Genomic DNA, 24,112 nt, shown 5'->3' on the forward strand with positions numbered 1-24,112 from the left:
ATTTCAGTTTATCCATGTGTTGTGACAATTGGAAATATGCATAATGCTGAGAGTTGTTTTAAAACAAGAAAAATTTGAAAGCTGTTTCTTGTAAAGATGGGCATATTAACTTCGTTTTTTAAATGACTCAATGATCATAAGTATTGCAAAACTAGGGAGGACTGATTGAAAAGGAGAAAAAAATCTTGAATGACATCGGCTGAATGCACCATTGATGCCTTGAGAAACACTCTGAACCAATTGAATTACATAATCAATAGCAATGAGTCACTATACCCATAATTACACACTCACACACTGATTCACGATTTTGACATATTCATCAATGATTCAAAGTGTTTCCGATCCTACGGGACAGTTTATTTTTTACAAATATGCAGCGAAAGGGCAATGCTTTTTATTCATAGGCATGACAAATTTTAGAATATTTTTCATGAACACAATCTACAATAGATTCAATTAATTATCAATTGTGTTTACATCATTCTTTACTTTTATTTCCACAGGCAAAATTTCGGCAAGATGGGTTTTTCCTCAGGATCAAAGTCACTCTCCAGCTACCTGTATGAGTTGGAGTAACCGAATGACATTCTATGCACAGAATTATGTCATCTCATTAGAATTCTGTTGTGTCTACACACAAGGACGTTAGTACTACAGCAACATAATGAATATGCACCAAGGACCTTTTCACTTCTTGGTCCAGCCATTGCATTTTTTGTTAATACAAATGCCACGAAATACACAAAACACAATAAAAAAGATGGTTTACATATCACTGCTTTTCTGTATTATATTCTGTGATGATGAAGTCAATGAATATGAAAGCTAGACAAGACACACACTAATTCTTTTTTAAGAAGACTATTGTCCCCCCCCCCCCCCACCACGTCAAAGGACTTTTCAAAAGCACTTCAAGGTGGTAAGCCTGTGTTGATGGAGTTTTCCAGCAATCATCTCTTGTAACACTTGTAATTGGGTACTTACTCTATCTACAGGTAATTGTACAGATAGGTCCATGGGGATTTACTCATGAATAACAACTCCATCAGCGTCATGACTTTGGCAATGAGGCACAGGTTATTTGCATATATGTGAACTATATGTGTTATCCTCTCAAGTAAACCTGCTGATAAACTCAGTTCACATTGATAAAGGATCTCGACCAAGTTTGCTACACACAGCTTCCTTTCCTTACATTACATTGATTTTGATGGGTCATCGGTGGGGGTCACAGAGCTGCACATGTATTGATTTTCAACAGCCACTCCAGCTCCATGCCACCTCCCCAGTAGAACAATTACAGCGACTGTCACTCTACTGTGGACAACACAACCGTTCTGTTTATAGTTTATGTCTTTCACTCGATTCAACATGGCAATGTATATTATTACTTTGTAGCACTGCATTAGCAGTGCTTTGTATTTAATGCGCCTTTCTGGTAAAAACCAGTTTTCTAAATTCTAGCTGGTAAAAAACAGAACAAGGCACCTAGGCAGTATAGTACTGCCCCATGCATATACAAAGCCATGGACCATCACACCAGCAAGAATACACAGCAAGCAACACTTTATCCTTTAAATTGTGGTGGGTCAGACCATTGGAGCAAGCATTACAAAAACACTGCCTATAATCACTTCTTTATTGTTGCCGCCGCGTTTACTTTGTTTTTCATTGTCAATGACAAGGTTTCCAAAACAAAATCTCCTTAATCTTACCTGTCGTCCGTCTACTGTGTACAATTTTCGGACAGCACCACTGTCTAGCTTGATCGCGTCGGTTATGTCGTTCAATACCTGCTCAAAACTATGAGCTGTCTTCTTGTTCAGCAGGATTCGGACAGCCTTTCTTGGTTTTGGGCCATTCTTGATAATTGTGACTAGTTTGGGGCGAATGTAGTCCCGATCTTCGCCACTTTGACCGGTCGGTGTGGTGCCGCCTCCGTCAACGCTTTCTTGGTCGTTATCGATGACCCCATTCCCCCCTGCATTTTTACGTTTCATCTTCGGGGTGGTGGAACCAACTTTCCATTCGGGGTTCGTCGTTTTCTTGTAGTCGATTTTTTTGAAGACTTCGGATGAAGCGCAAACGTAACTTCGACCTTCTTCGAGCTCATCTAAAGTACTTATTTTCCGCTGTCCGTCTATCGTAAAGATCGTGCGTACGCCTTGTGGTAAACTTACTTTGTCAGACAGTGTGCGTGTCAAGTCCGCTAACAGGGCCTCAAAACTACGAAAGCGTTCGGGGGACACGGCCAGAACAATCCCTTTGTAGAACCTGTCACCATTACGATAAAATCTCACTTTCTTCGCCTTTTTCTCTGAACTCAGCTTTCGCAGGCTTGTTCTGATCAAAACGCCGTGGGCACTGTGTGAAGGGCTAGGAATACCACTTCTTTGAAATCGCGATCGACGAACGTCGTCAGTCGTAAAATGTTCCGAGGCAATACCGTAACCGTTTTCAGCCATGCTTGTTCCTCTTTACAACGGGTTTTTCTTCGATGAAAAGCGGGATATGTATGGGGACTACGACGATGCAGCGGGGCAGTGATGAGAACGCCTAATTTCTGGGGCACCTTGTAACAAGAAACGAAATAATTAATTATCAATCAATAATATTTTAAAAATGCAAATTGAGAAACTGTAGCGCCCGAGACTGCGTCTTTTGTTGTGAAAAGGTAAAGCACGTGAAAAAATCATATCATCTGCAACACACAGTAAAAAGCATTGTTGAGATGTGCACATTACACGTACAATGAAGAATGTTTCGTTTTATAGCTGGCACATCATCATGCATCTGCGATCGTGATGATGTTCAGGAAAATGAATAAACCAAACGAGAAGTTCATGAAATGGAGAATGGAAGTGGGAAAATGCGACAAGAGTTATGAGAACTACTCACAATAAACCTTGACTACAACGTGAGATTTGTAGGAAGGACGTAACTCAACGAGTACAACAATACCTACAAGCACACGACAACCCGGCGCGATCTTTTTTCACACACACATCTCAAATTGACAGCTGCAGAGTCGGGCAGAGAGCCAGACCGCTCAAGCACTTAGTAGGTCACTGTGCTGCTGACTGAAATATTCTGTGCCCAGCTATACACTGCCTCGTTTTCGATCAGTCATTGGAATGAACCATTTGCCGCTGATGGAAGACAGGTTAGCAGGTGCAAGTAAATAAAGTGCTCTATCCTTCCCTAACGGTGATTCTGAGCTGTAACGTTTCAACTAATCATGCTGAAATTACTACCGAAATAAAAACGTGCGCCCTACATACCATGCAATTATCTTCATATACAAATTCAATCAGTGACGCTCTTGCAATTGTTCTCCAAGCAGAAGCGGAAAAATAATCGTAGCGGCCGCGAGCATGAGTCATTTATTTTGGTGGGTTCGACTGAGGACACTATTATCATATCCACATGGGTAATTGTACTCACCCGGATTGTAGTATGAGAACAATATACTAGTCGAAAGAGATTTTCAGAACTACTTTTACGTCAGAATTTTAATAGATAACGATTGCTGATTCTTGATTGTCATCGTGAAACAGTTCGTGGTACAAAAACTGAATACCCGGTCGCTTACTAAATACAAGGGTACCATACATACCGGTCGCTGTATAATCAACGTCTCTGATTGGGGCAGCTCGTATCCAACACAATTCTGAGAATTTTCTCTTACGAAGTGTCTGTTGTCAACGGTTCGCGATTTCAAGTTTTGCTTTTTTTGCGTATTTTCCTACGGTCACTCTGTGAAATGTTGGTGTCATTACAGCGGCGTGGTGCACTGTCAAACTCTGTGAATATTAAATTTATAAAAACAAAACTATACAAACCATAGACTCTCGAGAGTCTATGTACAAACAAATTAATTCGACAGTTTAAATGCTTCAGAAAAACAAGGGAAACATGATAGTGTTTATTATGGCAAGCATTATCAGATCACATGTGATGTGATGCGGCTTCATTTTTGGGTTGTAGAGAGGACGCCCCCAAAGTCGGCAGTTTGAAATTTCCAAATTTCTGCACTCAGCATGGCAGGCAGTCATTGCATGTATGCGCACAATTCTTAGTTTCTTGCCTGCTCGCACAGCACCTAGAAATTCTGTCATTTTCGACTTGGGGGGGGGGGTCGGAGGAATTACATAAGGCATTCCGAAATTTCGAGTAACCCCACCCCTTGCCAACCATGATGAATTTGAGTATCCCCTCCCTAACACAGAAATTTGTACTTTAATTTTCCCCCATAGAATAGGAATGGCGGCCAGTTTGAATTTCAAATATCACAAAATGTTGGCTATTTTGTTTCGCTAGTTCCAAACTTTGCACAGTGACCTCCGATTTGTATTGTTGATTTGATATGAGAATGGTTGAAAGTTTCATTCAGGAAAGTTTGAGCAAAAGTTTTAAGTCTTTCACTTTCGAGGCGCATACTACCTTAACATTTACAAGAGTAGAATATACTTTCTCAAATAATCATGTAGCATGCATTTTATTCATATAGGGTATCAAAACTTTGTTTCTGCAATATAGTGTTTATCAAGAGATTGCCAAAACTTGTGTCAAAGAAGACAGAGGAAATAAACAAGACAAAAATGAAAAAAATTTAATGTAGAGATTAAATTAACATTTGGTTAAAAGATAAAAGATATCTCTATTGCTCAGGTATTTTTGGACTATGACTAATTTTCTCAATAACAGATGGGTTTGTTACGTAGTAGTCCACTGTTTTGTATACTTTGTACACAGTCCATAGAGGGACTGTGCTTTGTAGAATCAGCTTCTTCCGATAGGCATGGCATTGTCATTCACATTCCCACCAGGCTGAGTGTATTTGCATACCTATTGTTTATGTTATGCAAATACACACAGCCTGGCATGAAGGTGAATAAGTGGACAATGCCATATCCATCAGAAAATGGTCCCTGCCATATCACTTGATGAAAGCGCCAAGCTTGGTGCTTTTTTCCCTCATGATTAAAAATATATTGAGTTGATAAAACTTTAAAATGCAACTTCCGCCACTATTTTTGTTTTTGTAAAACATTGCGAGAGTTATAGATGGCGAAAACAGCTTTTCCAGAACAAGTGACCCAAAAGCTAGCACATATGTGAAAACACGTGGTGAAAATCATCCTTGGTGAACTTCCCCTTTAACATTCAGCACTAGAAACATATATAAATCAAACTTCAAATCTACAAGACAAGCAGATTCAGGGGTAGATTTTCACTATTTTCAACAAAAATGAAAACATTTCTAAAAATGTATGGTTGAAATCATCACGTGAAAGACACGGTTCCTCCACAAACCGTGTGTAAGACTAGACAAAACTATATATATATATATATATATATATATATATATATATATATATATATATATATATATATATATATATATATATATATATATATATATATATATATATATATATATATATATATATATATATATACCCAAGTTTAGAGGTTGCCATAAAGCCATTATGGTGATAACCGGGAGGGCACATTGTATACATTTTGTGTATATACATATATATATTTGCATGTTTTTAGTTGAGACCAAACAAAATGTTTTCTCAGAATTCAACTTTTGTCATTTAGGCATTTTTCTTTGACATGTTGTTTCCTCAAAATTCTGCTCTGTATTCATTATTTCATGGCAGAGAAAAGCTAGTCAGGCAGTTTCCAAGCAACTATGAATTCCGGTGTTTGGAACACCGACTGTTTCTCTTTCAGAATGCAAGACAAGTTTCCTTGATGATGAAATTGTTGTGTAAAATCATTCAGATCACAGTAGTGTTGTCAGATCATTGTAATACGTCAAAATCAATTGAAAACAATACTTTGCGTATATCCAGTTACACATATGGTATGTACTATTTTTTGAAAATTATATTGCCATTTATTGAAAAATAGCGTCAATGACACTGTAGCTCCCATCCTGGACTATTTAGTGTTTGTTCTCTGGTCAGATATTTGAACATGTGTGAAAGGGATAAAGTGCATGAAGTGAAAATACTTAAATGAATGTACTGGAGACAGTGAAATATGTTTAATGTAATTATCCAGAATATAAAATGGAAAAAATACAGAATTAGATATATCGAATACTGTGATACAACCATTAACTCAACAAGTCATTTACAATGACATAGTCCCACTTGTAATAGGAGTATTAGTCTTGATGGGGCAGGAAAATGTGGTCATTAAGAAGTATCACTGGAGTGTATATGTTGAGATCTATGGGCACATAGGTCTATGTCGTTGTTCCCAGTTTTGAAACACATGAGGCATGTCTAATTATGGTTCTAAATCGGGAAAATAGATCAGGCCTCTAGCAGTATTGGCCAACCAAGAAATACATATGCGCATAATAAATGAGGTACAATATGTGACATCTTTAGGTCTAATATCCTATCAAAATTGGAGGGTATAGAGCTTGTGGTTACTGAGATATGCATATATATGTATAATCAAGGTCAAAGGTCATCGAGGTCACGTGACATTTTTAAAAAAAATTGTATTGCTAATTAATCCCTATATGCCAAAAATCAGACATCTTTTGCTCAATTCGCTTGTCTAGAATTAGATGTGTGCATAATTAATGAGGCAAAGCGTGTGCTGTCATAAGGTCTCCCATCCTACTAAATATAAAGGACATAGCACTTTTGGTTACTTATTTATTGACATAAACATATATTTTAGGTAAAAGGTCATCGAGGTCACATGACATTTGGTCAAAAAATTTCTCTCCTATAGTTATCCCTATATACCAAAAATCAGACATCCAGCTCTATTGGCTCGCTCAGAATTAGATATGCACATAATTATTGAGGTACAGTATGTGGCGTCATAAGGTGTCCCATCATACCATACATGAAGGCTGTAGCACTTGTGGCTACTGAGTTATGGACAAATATGTATATTTGAGGTCAAAGGTCACCGAGGTCACTTGACATTTTGTCAAAAAAATTGTTTTGCTAAGTTATCCCTATATACCAAAAATCAGACCTCTAGCTCTATTGGCTAGCTCAAAATTAGATATGTGCATAATTAATGAGGTACAATATGTGGCGTCATAAGGTGTCCCATCATACCATACATTAAGGCTGTAGCACTTGTGGTTACTGAGTTATGGACAAATATGTATATTTGAGGTCAAAGGTCACCGAGGTCACGTGACATTTTGTCAAAAAAATTGTTTTGCTAAGTTATCCCTATATACCAAAAATCAGACCCCTAGCTCTATTGGCTCGCTCAAAATTAGATATGCACATAATTAATGAGGTACAATATGTGGCGTCATAAGGTGTCCCATCATACCATACATGAAGGTGTAGCACTTGTGGTTACTGAGTTATGGACAAATATGTATATTTGAGGTCAAAGGTCACCGAGGTCACGTGACATTTTGTCAAAAAAAATTGTATTGCTAAGTTATCCCTATATACCAAAAATCAGACCTCTAGCTCTATTGGCTCGCTCAAAATTAGATATGCACATAATTAATGAGGTACAATATGTGGCGTCATAAGGTGTCCCATCATACCATACATGAAGGCTGTAGCACTTGTGGCTACTGAGTTATGGACAAATATGTATATTTGAGGTCAAAGGTCACCGAGGTCACTTGACATTTTGTCAAAAAAATTGTTTTGCTAAGTTATCCCTATATACCAAAAATCAGACCTCTAGCTCTATTGCCTCGCTCAAAATTAGATATGTGCATAATTAATGAGGTACAATATGTGGCGTCATAAGGTGTCCCATCATACCATACATGAAGGCTGTTGCACTTGTGGTTACTGAGTTATGGACAAATATGTATATTTGAGGTCAAAGGTCACCAAGGTCACGTGACATTTTGTCAAAAAAATTGTTTTGCTAAGTTATCCCTATATACCAAAAATCAGACCTCTAGCTCTATTGGCTCGCTCAAAATTAGATATGCACATAATTAATGAGGTACAATATGTGGCGTCATAAGGTGTCCCATCATACCATACATGAAGGGTGTAGCACTTGTGGTTACTGAGTTATGGACAAATATGTATATTTGAGGTCAAAGGTCACCGAGGTCACGTGACATTTTGTCAAAAAAAATTGTTTTGCTAAGTTATCCCTATATACCAAAAATCAGACCTCTAGCTCTATTGGCTCGCTCAAATTAGATATGTGCATAATTAATGAGGTACAATATGTGGCGTCATAAGCTGTCCCATCATACCATATATGAAGGGTGGTAGCACTTGTGGTTACTGAGTTATGGACAAATATGTATATGAGATCAAAGGTCATCAAGGTCGCATGACATTTTGTCAAAATATCCGAGATATCTGCGTGAACTGATGGACTCACGGATGGACGAACAGACGAAATGACCCAATCTATAAGCTCACTGGACTTCATCCGTGGGGACTAAAAATTGTGTCACTGCATCCTTTTTGCAATATGAATACGATGAGAAACTAATTTTTATTTTTCGTGGCCCCTTATACATGGGAGTCTATGGAGATCTGCCTTATACATGGGAGTCTATGGACGTGTAAACTAAAAATATGCAAATTTCACCACGATTTGCCCAAATTTGGGAAGGTCACACTCCTATGCACTTCCATACCAAGTTTCAAATCATCGGACTTGTGGTTTCAGAGCAGGAGATTTTTTGACCAAAAATGGGAGAAAATTACAAAAAAATTCATGAAAAATAGCAAGTCCAGATACTGACCCAAGATGTGCACAATCATTTCATGTCAGCCCAAAGTACTTACATGCTAATTTTTCATGTAATCTGCTCAGTGGTTATTGAGTTTTTTCAATTTTGACTGTTTTTACATTTTTTCACTTAATTTGCATATTTTTGGCAATGACAACTTCATTTGAACAAAATCTCATCTACAGCCCATCATCCATGTACACACCAAATATCAAGATGAAATGTACAGCGGTTTTGGAGTTTTTGATGTTGACGGACAGACATACAGACATACAGACACACAGACATACAGACATACATACATACAGACATTTCCCTAGCCTATAAGAATAGCTTCCATTGCCATATATACATATGGCTATGGGAGCTAAAAATTGTTGCCTGTTACTTTGCAAGAAAAATCTGAAGAGAAATATAGTTTTGTCTAGAGTTTTACACATGGCGATTTCAACCATAGATGGGAAATTGACTCAAACTTTGCATACCACGCTGATAACTGATACCAAAAAAATCAGGTTGTCTGATAATTGTGTTGCAGTACAATAATCACAGTCACAACATAAGTCCACGATAATTCATTTTACAATACCATGAACACTTCATACACATTTATGACAAAATGGGAGCTAAAAAGCTAAACAGGGGCATTTTTAGGATATATTTACCAACCATCAGAGAATTGAAAAGGAAGGTCATGAGGATCGTGTAATTTATTTGCATAATTTTGGACCAGCACTTCCATAAGAATATCCCATATGCATTTTCACACCAGATAATGAGATTATAGATGTAATGATTTTCAGCTTGATCAGTAGTTCCTGAGAATGTGACATGTTATTGACAAACAGATATCGGTATTACATGATACTTCTACAAATCAACATGGCAGTGAATTGGCATACAACAAACCTCTCTGATATCTCTCTCTGCTACAGAATATAACTGGGATTAAATTCACAGACAAGTGCGGGCAATTCTGTATTCTAAAGATGGTAAATGCATGTATGAAATACCACAGGCTCAAGACAGATTGTGTATATGACAAGAGTTTTTTATTACATTTGACATCCATCAAAGAGAAAAATTAAGGACCAACTCAAATGAATCAAACAGAACAAGTTAATTACACAAAGTCTAGAAAAATCATACGAGAACACTGACACAATATTTTATACAATGTAGAATTTAAAGCTCAATTGACCATATCACATGATAATTTACTATCACTTGCATTATTTTACACATTTCAGTTGATATCAGTTGCATCTGTCTTTTGACACTAAAATGATATTATCTGTTCAGATTTAAACTGGCATTTTGTAATAGCATTTACTAACCTACCCTCTGTATTTGTTGTAAAATAACTCCCCCCAAGCCTTTGTTGGCTGATGCAGAGCAATGACTTAATGATACTTCTACAGAGTCACTTACTCAAAGCAAACTAACACGTATGATGCACAGAGTTATCAATGAAATTTACAGACATAAACACCTAAATCTTTGAGTGCATCATTGCATATCGTACACTATCATTTACCAGCACATTGCTTGATATAATACCATCACAGAAAGATATGTAATGACACTGAAAAACTTTTGTTGAAATTGCTGACAACACTGTTATAAACTAATGTAGAGTTGCAGGGTACTTCATGAAATTCAATTACTCTTCACAAAAACAGAAATAGAGAAGTGAATCGCTGTTAACAGCGTGAAGGTAAACTGACATGTCAATAACGTCAAGCACTGATTGACTTCTTAAATGTGGTCTCAGAAAAAAAAAATTGTATCAGGATAAAGTGAATGCAATATTTAAGATCTGTCATTGTGCAACAAGTATTCTTTGCTGACATTGGAAACTCATGAAATGAAAGATGACATTTATAATACTACGGACAGTCATATGCTTTGAACTATTTACAGAGTTATCAGTGTTATAATAGTAAAATAAAGAAGTCCATCCAGTAAATGTCACTCAATTAGCATCAACATAGTATGTGGAAACCTAGTTGAAACTCACTACTTTATTGTCAAGGCTTGCATTTTTGAGCTAATAGTACATATACACTACACAAGTTTTACCAACGAAACATCGCAAAGCACACAAATTATGTGAAATTTCAAAACACTACATTTAAACACTCTCAATAAAAACCAGTGATACAAAGGAGTCTTTGATACAAGAAACATGCTCTAAATACCATGATAAGTATTAGTAAAGGATGAGCAGTGTATAATTTTTTACCGACAATACTACAAAACACAAATATATACAAATTTCTTCATAATTTGAAGTCTGGTCATCCCTGTGAAGCTACAAAAATTTTAAAGTTATCAGAAGAGCTTTCTGAGATGAATTTGGTTGAAAATTAATGCAAAACTGTATAAAATTCAAATTTCGTCACGATTTAAATGAATGTAAATGAGAGCCTCCTAAGAAATCTGCACACCATCTCGTGTTAATGAGGCAAAATTTGGCAGTACTAACTTTAAAATGTCTGAAAGGATGACTCAGGATTTGAGATACTAACCCAAGGTGTCCACTGCTGACTAAATCGTTTAAAATATGTGCTAAACATCGTAGAAAATATAATGATATTGGCCTTTATGGTATGAGGTCACTGTTTGAATTTGAGGATGTACTTAAAGGCTATCAATGTGCAACCATTCATTGAAATTAAAAAGTTTTCTTCAACAACAAACTCCTTGCTAGCAATATAAACAAATCTATCATATAATGTCCCTCACCTTGTCCCAGATGAATGTTCTTAAATATACAATTTTACAAAAATACGAAATTCTGCTGTATGACAAATACCTAATTAACTTAATTTTTTTGTGAATAAATATTTAGATACACTATTTTTAATGATCATTGTGTAACTTTGTCATGTCAAAGAGTGATAGCCATAATTTTGCATGTCAATATTTCATTAGTTGTAATAGTTACGTTGACAACTCTGATGTTCTGGAAATATATTCCAATTTCATCTTGGTGTTTGAATAAAAGGTATCACAGCAAGAGATTTCAATTTCTAATAGATAGAAGCACATTTCTGCTATGACAAGATTACGACAAAGTAACTTTAAGTTATAAACAACAATATCATTCTTCAAATGTTGTCAGACATTCATTTCAGAAAACTTATGACACAGTTCCAGTGTTTGAACTTTTTGCATGTTTAAAGGCCTCTCTAATATGAAAAGTAATGACAATTTAACCCACCGTGTAGTTCCAGCGGTACTGGAAAGTAGTAAAAATTAATTCACTGTATAAACTACACCTTGAAAATTCTTTGAACACTCCATCAATAATCTTCAATATATGATAGATTATCTTAGCACACAACAAATTAACATTTCTCATTTTTTAATTTGAAACAATCACTGCAGAACATAATTTAATTGTTTAGCACACCGTAAATGTTTGCAGTATGTGTTACTTTCAGGTTATTCTCAGGTATCTATCTACATCAGACAACCTATAGGTGTTATGCTTTTAATAAAAAATATTTACAGTCAGTGGAACTACAAGCTGTCATTAGAGTCTGATAAATAAAGAAATCTTGGACTATCCTGATCAACAAATTCTAAAGGTATGCAAGGAGAGCTTGGTAAATCTGTATCTCCTTCATTTTTATTATCATCTTCACAAATTATGATAATTCTTGACCCATCATCATCATCATTATCATCATCATCATCATCATCGTTACCTTCCTTGATGGTATTATTCTCCATCTGATCCATACTTGGACAGTTCTCTTGCGCTGTGTTACTCAGACCCTGTGTTTGTTGCCCAACAGTGTTTACATTGTCCTGGCTGAGTTCCATTCCTTCTCCTTGGTAACTGTCAATTTGATTCTCAGTTTCACCTTGATGATCATTCTCATCACACACAGTATTCCCGTCAAACTGCTCAGAGATGGCATATTCCACACAGCCCTCTGGAGGCGGGGGAAGTTTCTCCCTTGCAGGAACAAAGACTGACAATTCAACAGGTTCTTCATCTCCCCCGAGGGAAATCTTCATATTTACAACTCTGGCGTTCACACATTCTTTTTCATTCAGTGCATTCACTTTATCCACCAGCTGGTGATCTGTGATATCAGGAGTTGGGATAACCACTGACGACTCAACTGGCCCTGGACTGCAATCTGCTGTTGTTATAGAAACATCCCCTGCACTATGCTGTGACTTGGGAATGTTTGCTGCATCTAGTTTGCATTGCTGCCCATCTGCCGCTATATCTGCTGCACTATTGTCTTCCACAGATATCATATTCATGGACTTAACACTGCCATCACTGTCGACAACCAGAATTGAAGATTCTTTAGCATCAAGCTTGGGTGACATGCTACCTAACGGACTCTCTTCCATGTGACCAGTGATGTGAAAAGGCAGTGATTCTGTTTGAAGTGGATAGATGGCAGACATACTTAGGGACACTGGTACAGGAGTGTCAGAGTTCACAGAGGAAGCAACAGCATTCGAAGAACTGTCTGAAGGAATAAATACTGGCTCCTCACTTTCGTTTCCATTTCTATTTTCATCACTGGCGTGGGTGTCAACGGGACATGGTGGATCTGGCAAACCGCTAATGATAATAATGTTGCGGTCATCTGCAGTGGGAGTATGTATATCCTTTGGTAGATGTTTAACAATATCAATCTGATTGTGTGAGTGAAAGACCCTTGGCTCAACAGAATCAGTGCTCACATGAGAAGTTCCATGTGAATCTGTGGCAGAATTCATCCTAATATCTGATGAATCAGAATCCTCCTTTTCAGGCTTGATAGAAATGTTCGCTCCAACGTCAGATTTCATTGATTTTCCAAGATCTACTTTGACACTCAACAAATCATGTATCTCTGTGTTGACTGTTGATATTCCCTTTCCACGATATCCTCTGTGTTTGCCTCTTTGTTGTAGACGAGCTCTTTCTTCCTCTTTCAATTTATGTAGTTGCCTCCCATGCATGTCCTTGATGGAGTTTATCAATGCTATTTTCTGCTTGAGGTCAATGGTTTTGTCACTTGCTAAATAGGCTGAAAGTGAAACATAGTTCAAGCTTTAGTTTCTCATACCTTCTCTCAGGCTATCGTTTCACAAAACTCATGTGGAACATGGTGCCATTTTCAAGACTTACAAGTATACGTCGTCATTAATATAGCACAACCGGTTTGGGTATTGAATGACATATTTGTCACACCAAGTCGTAAGTCAACCAGGAAAATAATAACAATTTCAAAAAGTGTTACCAGATGAATTAATAGAGTACAATTTCGAAATAGAGACATTTCGTAAAGAGACATGTCTGTCTGTCTTGTTAAAGGCTTCAACCATGGCTACTGTTTGTAAGGTGTAATTATCTACTTCAAGACATTGACAAATTCCCTTACTTCTTGTGGTTTTGTTAGCTAGATTCAAGGCCTTGGAATAAAATACTATCATCGACTTACTGATATAGACAGATTATATTTTTCATAATTCTTTTATTGTAATCCACATTCTCATTTGTTTGTTCTGGTATAATGTTTAATCTGACCTTGACAAATTACGTATTTAACATTTTTGTCTTTCAGTCCACCCTGTAACAAATATCAATTTTTTATTGTTTTGGCCTTGTAGACATTGGCATTCATCTATAACGAATTCACAGAAACACCACAAAATAATACTGGGCGAAGCATAAAATCACAATTATGGAATAACAGAGTTATCGAAATGCGGTGTAGCAAAAGATTTGATGTTTGACAACTATCTTTATACTCATTCAATGTTGCATTGTCTCAGTTATATTCTTTGCAAGTGCTGAAAATATTTCATTTGATTACACTCAGTGCATTATTGGAAAATGGAGTTAGAGCTCTTGAAATGCAGGCGTTTGTCATCCACATGTCTATCTTTGAGATTTTAAAATTTCTTCGAACGTTTTACGGATTTTGTCCTGAGAAATTTTTTTGCTGTCAATTGTAGCCATAGCTGATGTATAAACATGAACGACAGGCGATCGACTTCCTTATATCAACTAGGCCTAGCATAGGCTTTGCATGATTGCATATGTGCAAAATAAACATCCGCCGTATCATGCAAAAGATCTATTGCTTCTTAAATGTTCAAAAACACAAAATACTTCATCCTATGTTAGAACAAGTATGAAGGGTGAAAATATAGATACAAGTAGTGATTCAAACACCATGGAGTAGCAATCTGCCTTAAAAGCTTACGATGGTTTGAAAATATATGAAATGTTGAACTACTGAAAATTGTCATACCCAAACTCCTAAGGAGCTGTACATGTTTTCTTTTCCGTTCTTCCAGCAGGTAAGATTTTACACGATATAATTTGGTGTTGATCTCCTTGAGATTCTTGATTTCTTCATGGCTCTACAGAATATAGAAAGATTCACATCTCATTAATTTGAACAAACAGCAAGACCTTTCAAATTCTTATAATTATATTGAGTTCTTGTAACTGTAATTGATTTTATATATTGTCCTTGCTGGAATAATCTTCAAATCCTTACATTTCAAGTAATATAGAAAAACAAGCAATTGATCATACCCACAAAAGAAAAGACAGGCAACTTCAACATTTTTAATTGCAGGATATTTTCTGTACTACTTCCTTAAGATCTATGTAATTGTAGTAAAACTGCAAGATCAGCCTAGCATCAACAATTATTTGCACTGAAATGATTCTCAAAGCTGAGAAGTCTTCCAAGATTTGCATTTCAGTCTTCAATGTTTTAAAACATAGTTTCATTTTTTACAAAGATAAAAACACCTTCCTGTGCTCAAAAAGTGACCTGATTATATAGCATGATTCAAGATATAGCATTGGGCATTTATTTCAAATCATGAAAATGGAAGGAAAATTCTGTAATTTCACACAAACTTTCAAAATACCGTATTCCTCCGATTCTAAAAACCCCTTTTCAAAACTAAAGGTGACGGAAAACATGTGGGGGGTTCTAAAAATGGATGTCACCGCGAAATCGAACGTCGTAGTTAATTTATGCTAATTATGCTATGTTATGCAAATTTAATGCCAATGTCTTTTGATTCATGCGAGCGCTGCAGACAACTCATACTTTGTGATATCGACTCATGGCCATGCTGCGTCGATACTGGCAGTCGAATCTGTACAGTATAATTAATGGAGATCGACAAGTTTTGAAATTTAGTGTAATTGCCATACCCTCTTTTGCTGAACAATACGATAGCAATAAATCTTCGTATTTCGTGTATAGATAATCACTATGATACTTCGTTGCAACAAGTACGCTCCCCAGCAGCAGCTAGCTCCCCATAGCACGGCCGCAAAGGTCAGACAATGAGTAAAGGGAAAGTCCCTAAAGTTTTGCTGGCTGTGATTGGTCAATTCATGCAATAGGTCAAAGGTGTCAGTGCATGAGGTCAGGGTAACATTTAGTTCAGCACATACAGTGTGGTGGTGTCTGTCCTATGTTTTCTATTTACGATTTTCAATTAGCGTACTCCTTAAAATAAACGATCAATTACACGTTATGAGTTTTATTATTTTGCTAACCGTATCTTGAAACGAAATGTGATCTTACGAAGTGGCAGGCGCTAGGCTCGAACTGATAAAAGTGTTGAAGCATCGGCTGGCCGAGACGAAAGATTGCTACAACAATCTGCTTACAATTTGATGAATTGAATTTTGGCAATAAATCTTTGAAGTTTTTTTTTATTTGTATCGATGAACAAAATGTCTCTTGATGTGGAATTCAGTCATCTATGATCAACTGTTCGGAATATGGTACGAACATGCACATTTTTGTTCTAACTGTAAGTGTATAGGGCCGTTTATGAAGTTGGGTATTTCTCCCTCGCAAAACTTCGAAAGCATGCATAATCTTGAAAATCTGTTATACTATCGCCTACCCATTGCCGGGACTAGTTCAGGAAAAGGACACACACAAGCAAGAAATGCCGTTCAAACAATAAATACATTTATTACATGAGAAAAACTATGTACAAAATTGATAAAACATTAACGAAAGAAATTCAAAGAATTTTCAGTTCATGCGCGGAAGAAACTTCGGATGTCGCGTTTGTCGATACAATTGCCCTCTTCATCGAAGTCAAACTCGTTGAAGTCTACATCGTCATCTTCCCCCTCGTTATCAAACACGAGTCCTACGGCTTCATTTGATAAGTCGTCATCGAGTACCGAAATCTCCTCGGAAATCATGTTGTCTTCAGTTCCGTTGAGCGCATTCGCGATACACGTGGAAAGGAACGATTTTTTCACCACGTGAAATGAGCGAATCATACTTGATCGACACGTTCAAAAACACGACTATCGTAATGTTCATGTTGTGGTAGCCAAATGACATTGAAATATTTGATTCGTACTTGATCAAGATGTTCAAAAATCTGCTTATTTTGACGGTAGCAAAATGACAGTGACGAAAAGACGGCATTATACTAGATCGAGACGCTCAAAAATCCAACTCTTTCAATGTTCATTTATGTAGCGAAAGCCAAGTGGAATTTTATCGCCCAGGAACAATAGAACCGTTCCCGATTGACATGTTCCAACATCAAACAATAGTATGCTTGTTTTGAGGTTTGATACTTCACTTTGGCACTTGTTTGTGACTTTGATAAGCAATGTAGGTGTCGGGGATATCCTTGTCTCATTACATGACAATGGCTCTATTGTTTCAGTCAGAATTTGGGTGTACCCCCCTGGGGGGTGTTATAAACGAACTGACGGCCAATTACGAATCGATAAAATAATCCTTGGGGGCGTTACAAACCGGTGGGGTTTTAGAATCGGAGGAATACGGTAATTGCCAGTATGTATTTAAGCTAGATCCATGCACAAGCAACCTGTTGGCCAATAGAGCTCTGTTGTGTTATGTAGAGAACAAAATTTTTGACAAAAATAGTAAGAATAGTCCAAAAAATTACAAAATTGCAGATTTCATTATAATTACAATATATTACCCTTTGAACCTACTTCAGATCCATATAAGGACTAAAATAATGACATCATCTGATGTAGCTACGGCAATTTCCAGTACATAATTTGAGCGACCTTTCGAGGAAATCGGGTTGACTATTTTTACCATGCATATCTAATAGAATCTGGTCGCTGACTCCGCCCAAGTGAGAGACATTCTGAACGCTTTTTTCTGCCGTATATCCTAAAGACAATGGTTCTGTGACAATTTATTGGCCATTTCCTTATAGAAATGGCATATTTTGGTATTTTTTGAGGATATTTTCTGAGAAAAGGAAGACTTTTGTTGATCGGTCGAACGTGATTTTGAAGTTGAAAAACGGCTTGAATGGCGTCATCAAGGAGCATCGCATTGACCAGCCTCTCTGAAAGCTGTACAATCATTGCAGCTAAACAATGGCGTAGACGTCGTGCCATTGCCAAGATACTCTGCTATTTTCGATCGTTTCGTCTACAGAACTACTATAAGCCCTCTCTCTCTAAAAATAATTACGGTTTGAAATCGTTGAATTAATCGTAAATTAACACCGTGGTGCATTAATCTATAACCTTGTTTATAGAAATAATAAAATGTAACATCACCGATCATAAGAAACGTGATGTTGAAGAATATATTTCTTTGAACAGAAGACTACAGCGACTATTTTCTGTAAGTATAATCTATCTTTCCCAAACTTGCGAATCAAACATCTGAAGAGTTACTTCAACACTTTTGGTTTTGTTCTACTCTTAAAATTAGTCAAAGTTCGGGAAAGTATCTGTACATTTTCGATATCTATGCAGCGCAAATGTGTAAACCGACACTGTATCCATCCTAAGTTTGCGACTGCATAAACCACCTCTCTCTCTCTCTCTTTCTCTCTCTCTCTCTCTCTCTCTCTCTCTCTCTCTCTCTCTCTCTCTCTCTTCCAAGTCTAGCCATTTGATGTTTTATTTTGCCGACATTTATTTAACGGCTCAGGATCGGGTAAACTTCGTAGCTAGTTATCACCATCGAAAATCTGTAAACGTTTCTGCTTCAGAATGGACGTATTTAAATGCACAGGTGACTTAGTGCGTAAAATATTGAATGGCAATATGAATTTCACCGTTAAGAAAGTCTATGACTTTCTAACTAGTCATACAAACAACAATAAACATGGCGCATCAATGATACCGATGTATTTTTTCCTCGCGACCGCTGGTGAGAGCGACTCGCTGAAATTTTCCAACCTGGTAGGTATTTGGCTTTGCCCCGTGTGCTGTGGGTTATGTACATGTAAACGTTTAACTAATAACAAAAGTTTAGTATTTTCTGTAAATCGATAAGCCTTTCGAACACGAAAGATTCGGCTATCTGAACCTCAACATTAGCTACGCGGCTCGAAAGTTATCCTCCGAAACAGGACAGGAACATTGGTCAAAGCCGGATTTCGCATGGTAGCTATGGAAACACGCTGTTCATTCTCAGAAAGCATGCAATGTACTGCGTACTGCTGATGCTCCCTTGGTCCGTGGACTGTGACCATCCCTACACACCGTCAATTGCCTAACAATCACAGGATTCAATCACGTGTGTCTTCAAATTTTGATACATTAATTCTACCAATCATCAACCACGGAACACATAAAAAACAATGGTCGCGGCTATGGGTTCAAGGACGTTCACGAAGAGACACCATCATTGTCGTAGAATTGTTTTGATTAGTTTTAAGGAGAATATGAACGATCTGCGTACAGTCGCACATCAAAGCGACAAATGTACGCTTAGATAAAAATATGTCCGAAAAGTTGTTTTTATTCAACTAACTGAGTCATCGCCTTTATTATCGCCTAAACATCCCCGTTTTTTTTTCCGAGGAGACTGCAACATGAATACCCCACTAAAGTACGGCTGTTCATCCAATATGTTTATTCACTGTTTCGCAAAACATCTTGTCAGATATGTGCTTTGGCGAACGGGCCAAGTTTTTGTACGTTGGTCAGAAACTAATGACAATATATTTTTGGATATTACATCTGTCAAATTAGGACTGAGTATTGAAGATGAAAATACTTTCATCGATCGACAAAGAAGAGAAAGAATGAGTCATTTAATATCAAATCATAGACGGAGAATCGAGACAGTCCACTGTCTATGGTTTAATCAATTGTGAACAAAAGTATTTCGATTAATTGACTGACGCAACCAGGAAGGAAATTTTATTCAACTTGAAAAAAGTCACCGTCTTTGCTTGACATCGGATTCCATGGCAATGGAACAACACACGATCTCGTTTAGGTCATCAAAAATCTTTTAAAACGGCAAGACGATAATAATAATACTTTTCACGACGGAAGAATCTAAAAGAACTTGAATCTGAACTTTAAATGACTAGTTCTGTGGAAGAAACGATCGGAAATAGCGGCGCCAGAACGCGCTATGACTTGGGTGGCATACTAGCAGTCACAGGGGCTGGAGCTGGGTAGTCTGCTAAATTGATCGCTTTTCGGCTCGATCTATCGATCCCGTAGTCCATATGCCGGCACTGCAACCTAAATTGATGTTTTAATAGGTGGGTATATCGACTACAGGATCGATAGATCGAGCTGAAAATCGATCTATTTAGTAGACTACCCAGCTAAAGAGTGCCTGTGCATGCGGGTCTGCACTGCGGTCGGCCCATCTAATTACATGGCTGTGCGTATCCAACATGTTGACATCACAAATGTTTACCGATTCACACCTGTATCGCGTCCTTTTTTGATTGACAGCTTGCAGACCTTTGTTGTTGCCGCTTGCCACGCAAGTTGAAGACAAAGAGAAATACCTTCATCAACCAAAATCAGCTTTATTTATGCTCAAATCATAAAATGTTATCTAAATATTCAATCACAAGACATTCATAGTTACAGTGTTTCCGCTGCCCGCTCGCCAAATCGCAAATGCGAGAAAAAAGTAGCGTTTGGCGAGAAGATTTTGGCAAAAGTTAGCCAAACTTGCGAATCGAAAATTGCACTATGACGTCATCACTTTGTCCGCGCGCACATGTCCTGCATTCAACTTGAGACGTAATACTTTATACGTATCTCTGTGCATCCCCGACCTTTAATGCGTCAGGAGATCCTATTTGTAACACATACAGTATGAATAAAATTGTAACGAAATAACTCACAAATCAATAGTACCGCATGTATATCATGACTAGTTGACTAAAATTTTGCGAAGTTTTGGGTCTGACTACACGCAATGTGTGCCTACAGATAACTCCGTGCAGTGACAGCCATGTCATCGTCAACACTGAATTGAATTGAAGGATCGTAGTGACGGTGAAACTAAGCAAAAACGGCAAACTTTCCTTTTTGACTTTGGCTGCTCCACCAATATGGGGGGAACCACCCCTACAACACACATTCTAAGTGCAAGTAAAGCTATGAAATGGAAAGAAAATTATGATTAATGTAGGAAAGTCGACCGTAAATTTGGAAAGGAAGGTAGCGGCATGCATGGTCAAAAGCATACGCATGGCATTTTTTAGAACGTAGAGCGAGTAAGGCACTCCTGAATAGCGAAAATGTTCGTGGTGTAATGCTGCCAACAAGAAAATACCTTTACTGGCGTTAGAAACTTGTGTGAATTGGCTTCCTTAAATATAAATTCGCGACAATTTTCAGTGTATCACGGACCGTGGTGTATTGTGACGTGACATCGTATACAGACTTTCAGAGAAGCGCTCGCTCGTCCGCCGAGTCGGCCTAGTTCCGCGTTCACATCGTGCAAATAAATACGCAAGTCTTGTCGCGATATTTGAGCATTTAACTTGATCGTCAGTGAAACAAAAAGATGTTTCTCCATATCAAAAGGGTATATATTTGATATTTTACGGTTCTGTTTACATAATAGACGTGAACATTTGGATTTATGATCTGTGATTTCCGCGATCCATGGCATGATTATGGCTGTGAATACACACTGACATCTTTGATGATGACCCCTGACCCAAGCGCCATTGACACGCTGTGCGCTGTCCGAGCTTCGCTTGCTAAACTTCAAGCGTAAAGCAAATGTATTGGAAGTCTAAAAAATGCACGTATTTCTCAACTCTGAGAGTATTTTACTTTCTAACTGCTATGAGAATGGATATCTGATTCGTTTGAAAAAAACTGGTATGCTGAACCAGGTTTCGTGCCGTTGTCTGTAGCGATATGTCATTGTCACAGTCCCTCCGATATGTACAGTATCGCACGATAGCGATTTCACTCAGGTTTGTTACTGATCATAGTTGCATACGCCTAACTTTGGACAAATGTCGCTTGGAATTCGGACAAATTTTATGTTGTATGCGTGGCTGATGTTGGCACCTTGTAATCTGAACCATTAATTGGTGTTACTTTTAGTATCCATAGTAGCACTAACAGGGTTTATTTCCGTCATTCTTACGGAAAATGCAGACAAATATTATTTTTGCATATTAATGAGAAAGAAATGACGTCATTTGTGATCAGTGGTATCGGCTTGGCTAATTGAATATCTGGTTTGGCGAATAATTTTCTAGGGCTTCTAGCCAAATTTGCTACAAGATTTTGGAACCCAGGGGAAACACTGTAGTTAGGTACATGTGCATGGACGCCTAAGTTTCTTCGCCTGTGACCATTTTGGCATGGTTTTTACGGAGCGATCGAGCGTGACGCTACCAAAGCCACGCTTTACATGAACTAACTCCAACAGGGGCAGCTTGCTATTTATACCCGGCCCTGGCCTTTAAGGGTTAAGATAATCCCTAGGAACCTGTATACCAAACATCAAAGCTATTAGACAATTGGTGTTTGAGAAACCAAATTGCCCTAAATACAAATATGCAAATTTCATCACAAAATTTTCACAAATCCTACAGAAGTCAACCCTAGGATCAAGAATAATAAGTTTCAAACCAATCCAACAAGAACTTTGGGTGAAAATGATTTTTTGAACAAATATGGGAAAAATTGCCCCAAAATACAAATATGAAACTTTCACCACAATTTGAACAAATCTTTCAGAGGCTAACCCTAGGATCATGCATACCAAGTTTCAAAGCAACGGGATGAGCAGTTTCAGAGAAAATTATTTTTTGACCAAAAAATGGGAAAAAATTGCCCCCGAAAATACAACTACAAAAATTTCACCACAATTTGAACACATCAAACTAAAAAGTCACTGAAAGAACCTGCACACTGAGTTTCAAACAAATCTGGCCTGTGATTAGAGAGATTTAGCTATTTGCTAGATTTTTCCTTTTTAACCTCATTTGCATATTTTGACACTCACGTGTTCATTTGAACAAATTTACATCTCCGCCCTGGGATGCACCTGTACACCAAATACTAAGATGGTAGGTGCTGCGGTTGAGTTTTTGATGTGGACATACATATATTCGTACAGACATATAAACACCACCGACTTACCATATAAGCTCTGTTTGGTATATATACATATGCCAAATGTGAATTAAAAGTTGCCTTAAAATTACGAATCTGCATATTTTAACCGAATTTGAACAAACCTATCGAAGGTCACCCAAAGTGAACTGCATCTCAAACTTCAAAGCAATCAGAAAAGCAGTTTCAGAAAAGATGATTTTTTTGACCAAAAACAGCAAAAAAGCCCCAAAAATACACATATGCAAATTTCATCACAATTTGAATAAATCTTACTGAGGTCACAACAAATGAACTGCATATCAAATTTCAAAGCAACTGGACATGCGTTTTAAGAGAAGAAGGCAATTGTTGACGGACAACAGAGGGACGGACAGCAGAGGGACAGACAAAAACAGAAAATCAACCTATTTGATAAGCTCCACGTCCCTGACAGCGGAGCTAAAAACAGTGGCTGCATCATTGAATTTGCAACATAAATCAATGTGCATCTCAATATCATGATACTCTGTCCATATGCCAAGTTTGATTGAAATTGGTCTGGTAATATCAAAATACTTGCTCAAATTGACAAATATGAAACACCAGATATGAACTGAAAATGCTTGAGTGTTTCATTATATAGTGTGTGTAATTTAAAGTTTTACCACATGTTTCAGGGCTCCCATAGAGAGCTAAGCCGAGCATGTGAACACCTAGACTGTCGACAGTCCCTCGTGCCTTCTTTTGACCGGAGTCACTTTATTAAGTGCGGTAGCAATCCAACGTAGGCGATCAAGCGCAGGAGGCGCAAAGCCGAGTGCCGAAGGCGCGAGGTCGAGTGCCGAAGGCACAAGGACTGTTATACCTTGTATGCGCCCTCACAGAACCGTATGAAAAAGGCGACGGTGACGTCACAACGAGTGACATGGGAAAGGGGTAGGCTTAAACTGCAGCGCTATTCCTCGTACGCGCTTCCCAGACAACGATTGACAGCGATGTTGACATAAAAACACAGCGCGGCTGTGCAC

At 37.6% G+C, this 24,112-nt stretch overlaps 2 protein-coding genes across 3 annotated transcripts in view; both read right to left on the reverse strand.

Moving 5' to 3' along the window:
* LOC139130767 (serine/threonine-protein kinase DCLK1-like) overlaps positions 1-3,092 on the reverse strand; it is a 66,675-nt gene extending 63,583 nt beyond the window's left edge. The window contains exons 1-2 of one of the 2 annotated variants that reach the window (XM_070696559.1): positions 2,969-3,092; positions 1,719-2,575 (exon numbers count right to left, since the gene is read on the reverse strand). In XM_070696559.1, coding sequence (XP_070552660.1) covers positions 1,719-2,468 — 750 coding nt within the window. In that variant the 5' untranslated portion in view covers positions 2,469-2,575; positions 2,969-3,092. Of the gene's footprint in view, positions 1-1,718; positions 2,576-2,901 lie in introns of both variants that reach the window. The other variant, XM_070696558.1, reaches the window with a different exon arrangement.
* A 6,666-nt stretch (positions 3,093-9,758) lies between these two features.
* The window catches only part of LOC139130787 (serine-rich adhesin for platelets-like), a 61,212-nt gene continuing 46,858 nt past the window's right edge, over positions 9,759-24,112 (reverse strand). The window contains exons 4-5 of the mRNA XM_070696578.1: positions 15,007-15,118; positions 9,759-13,776 (exon numbers count right to left, since the gene is read on the reverse strand). Of these exons, the coding sequence (XP_070552679.1) occupies positions 12,257-13,776; positions 15,007-15,118 (1,632 nt within the window). The 3' untranslated portion in view covers positions 9,759-12,256. The remainder of the gene's footprint in view (positions 13,777-15,006; positions 15,119-24,112) is intronic.

This window comes from Ptychodera flava, chromosome 4 (assembly GCF_041260155.1).
Source record: "Ptychodera flava strain L36383 chromosome 4, AS_Pfla_20210202, whole genome shotgun sequence".
Classification (NCBI taxonomy): Eukaryota; Metazoa; Hemichordata; class Enteropneusta; family Ptychoderidae; genus Ptychodera; species Ptychodera flava.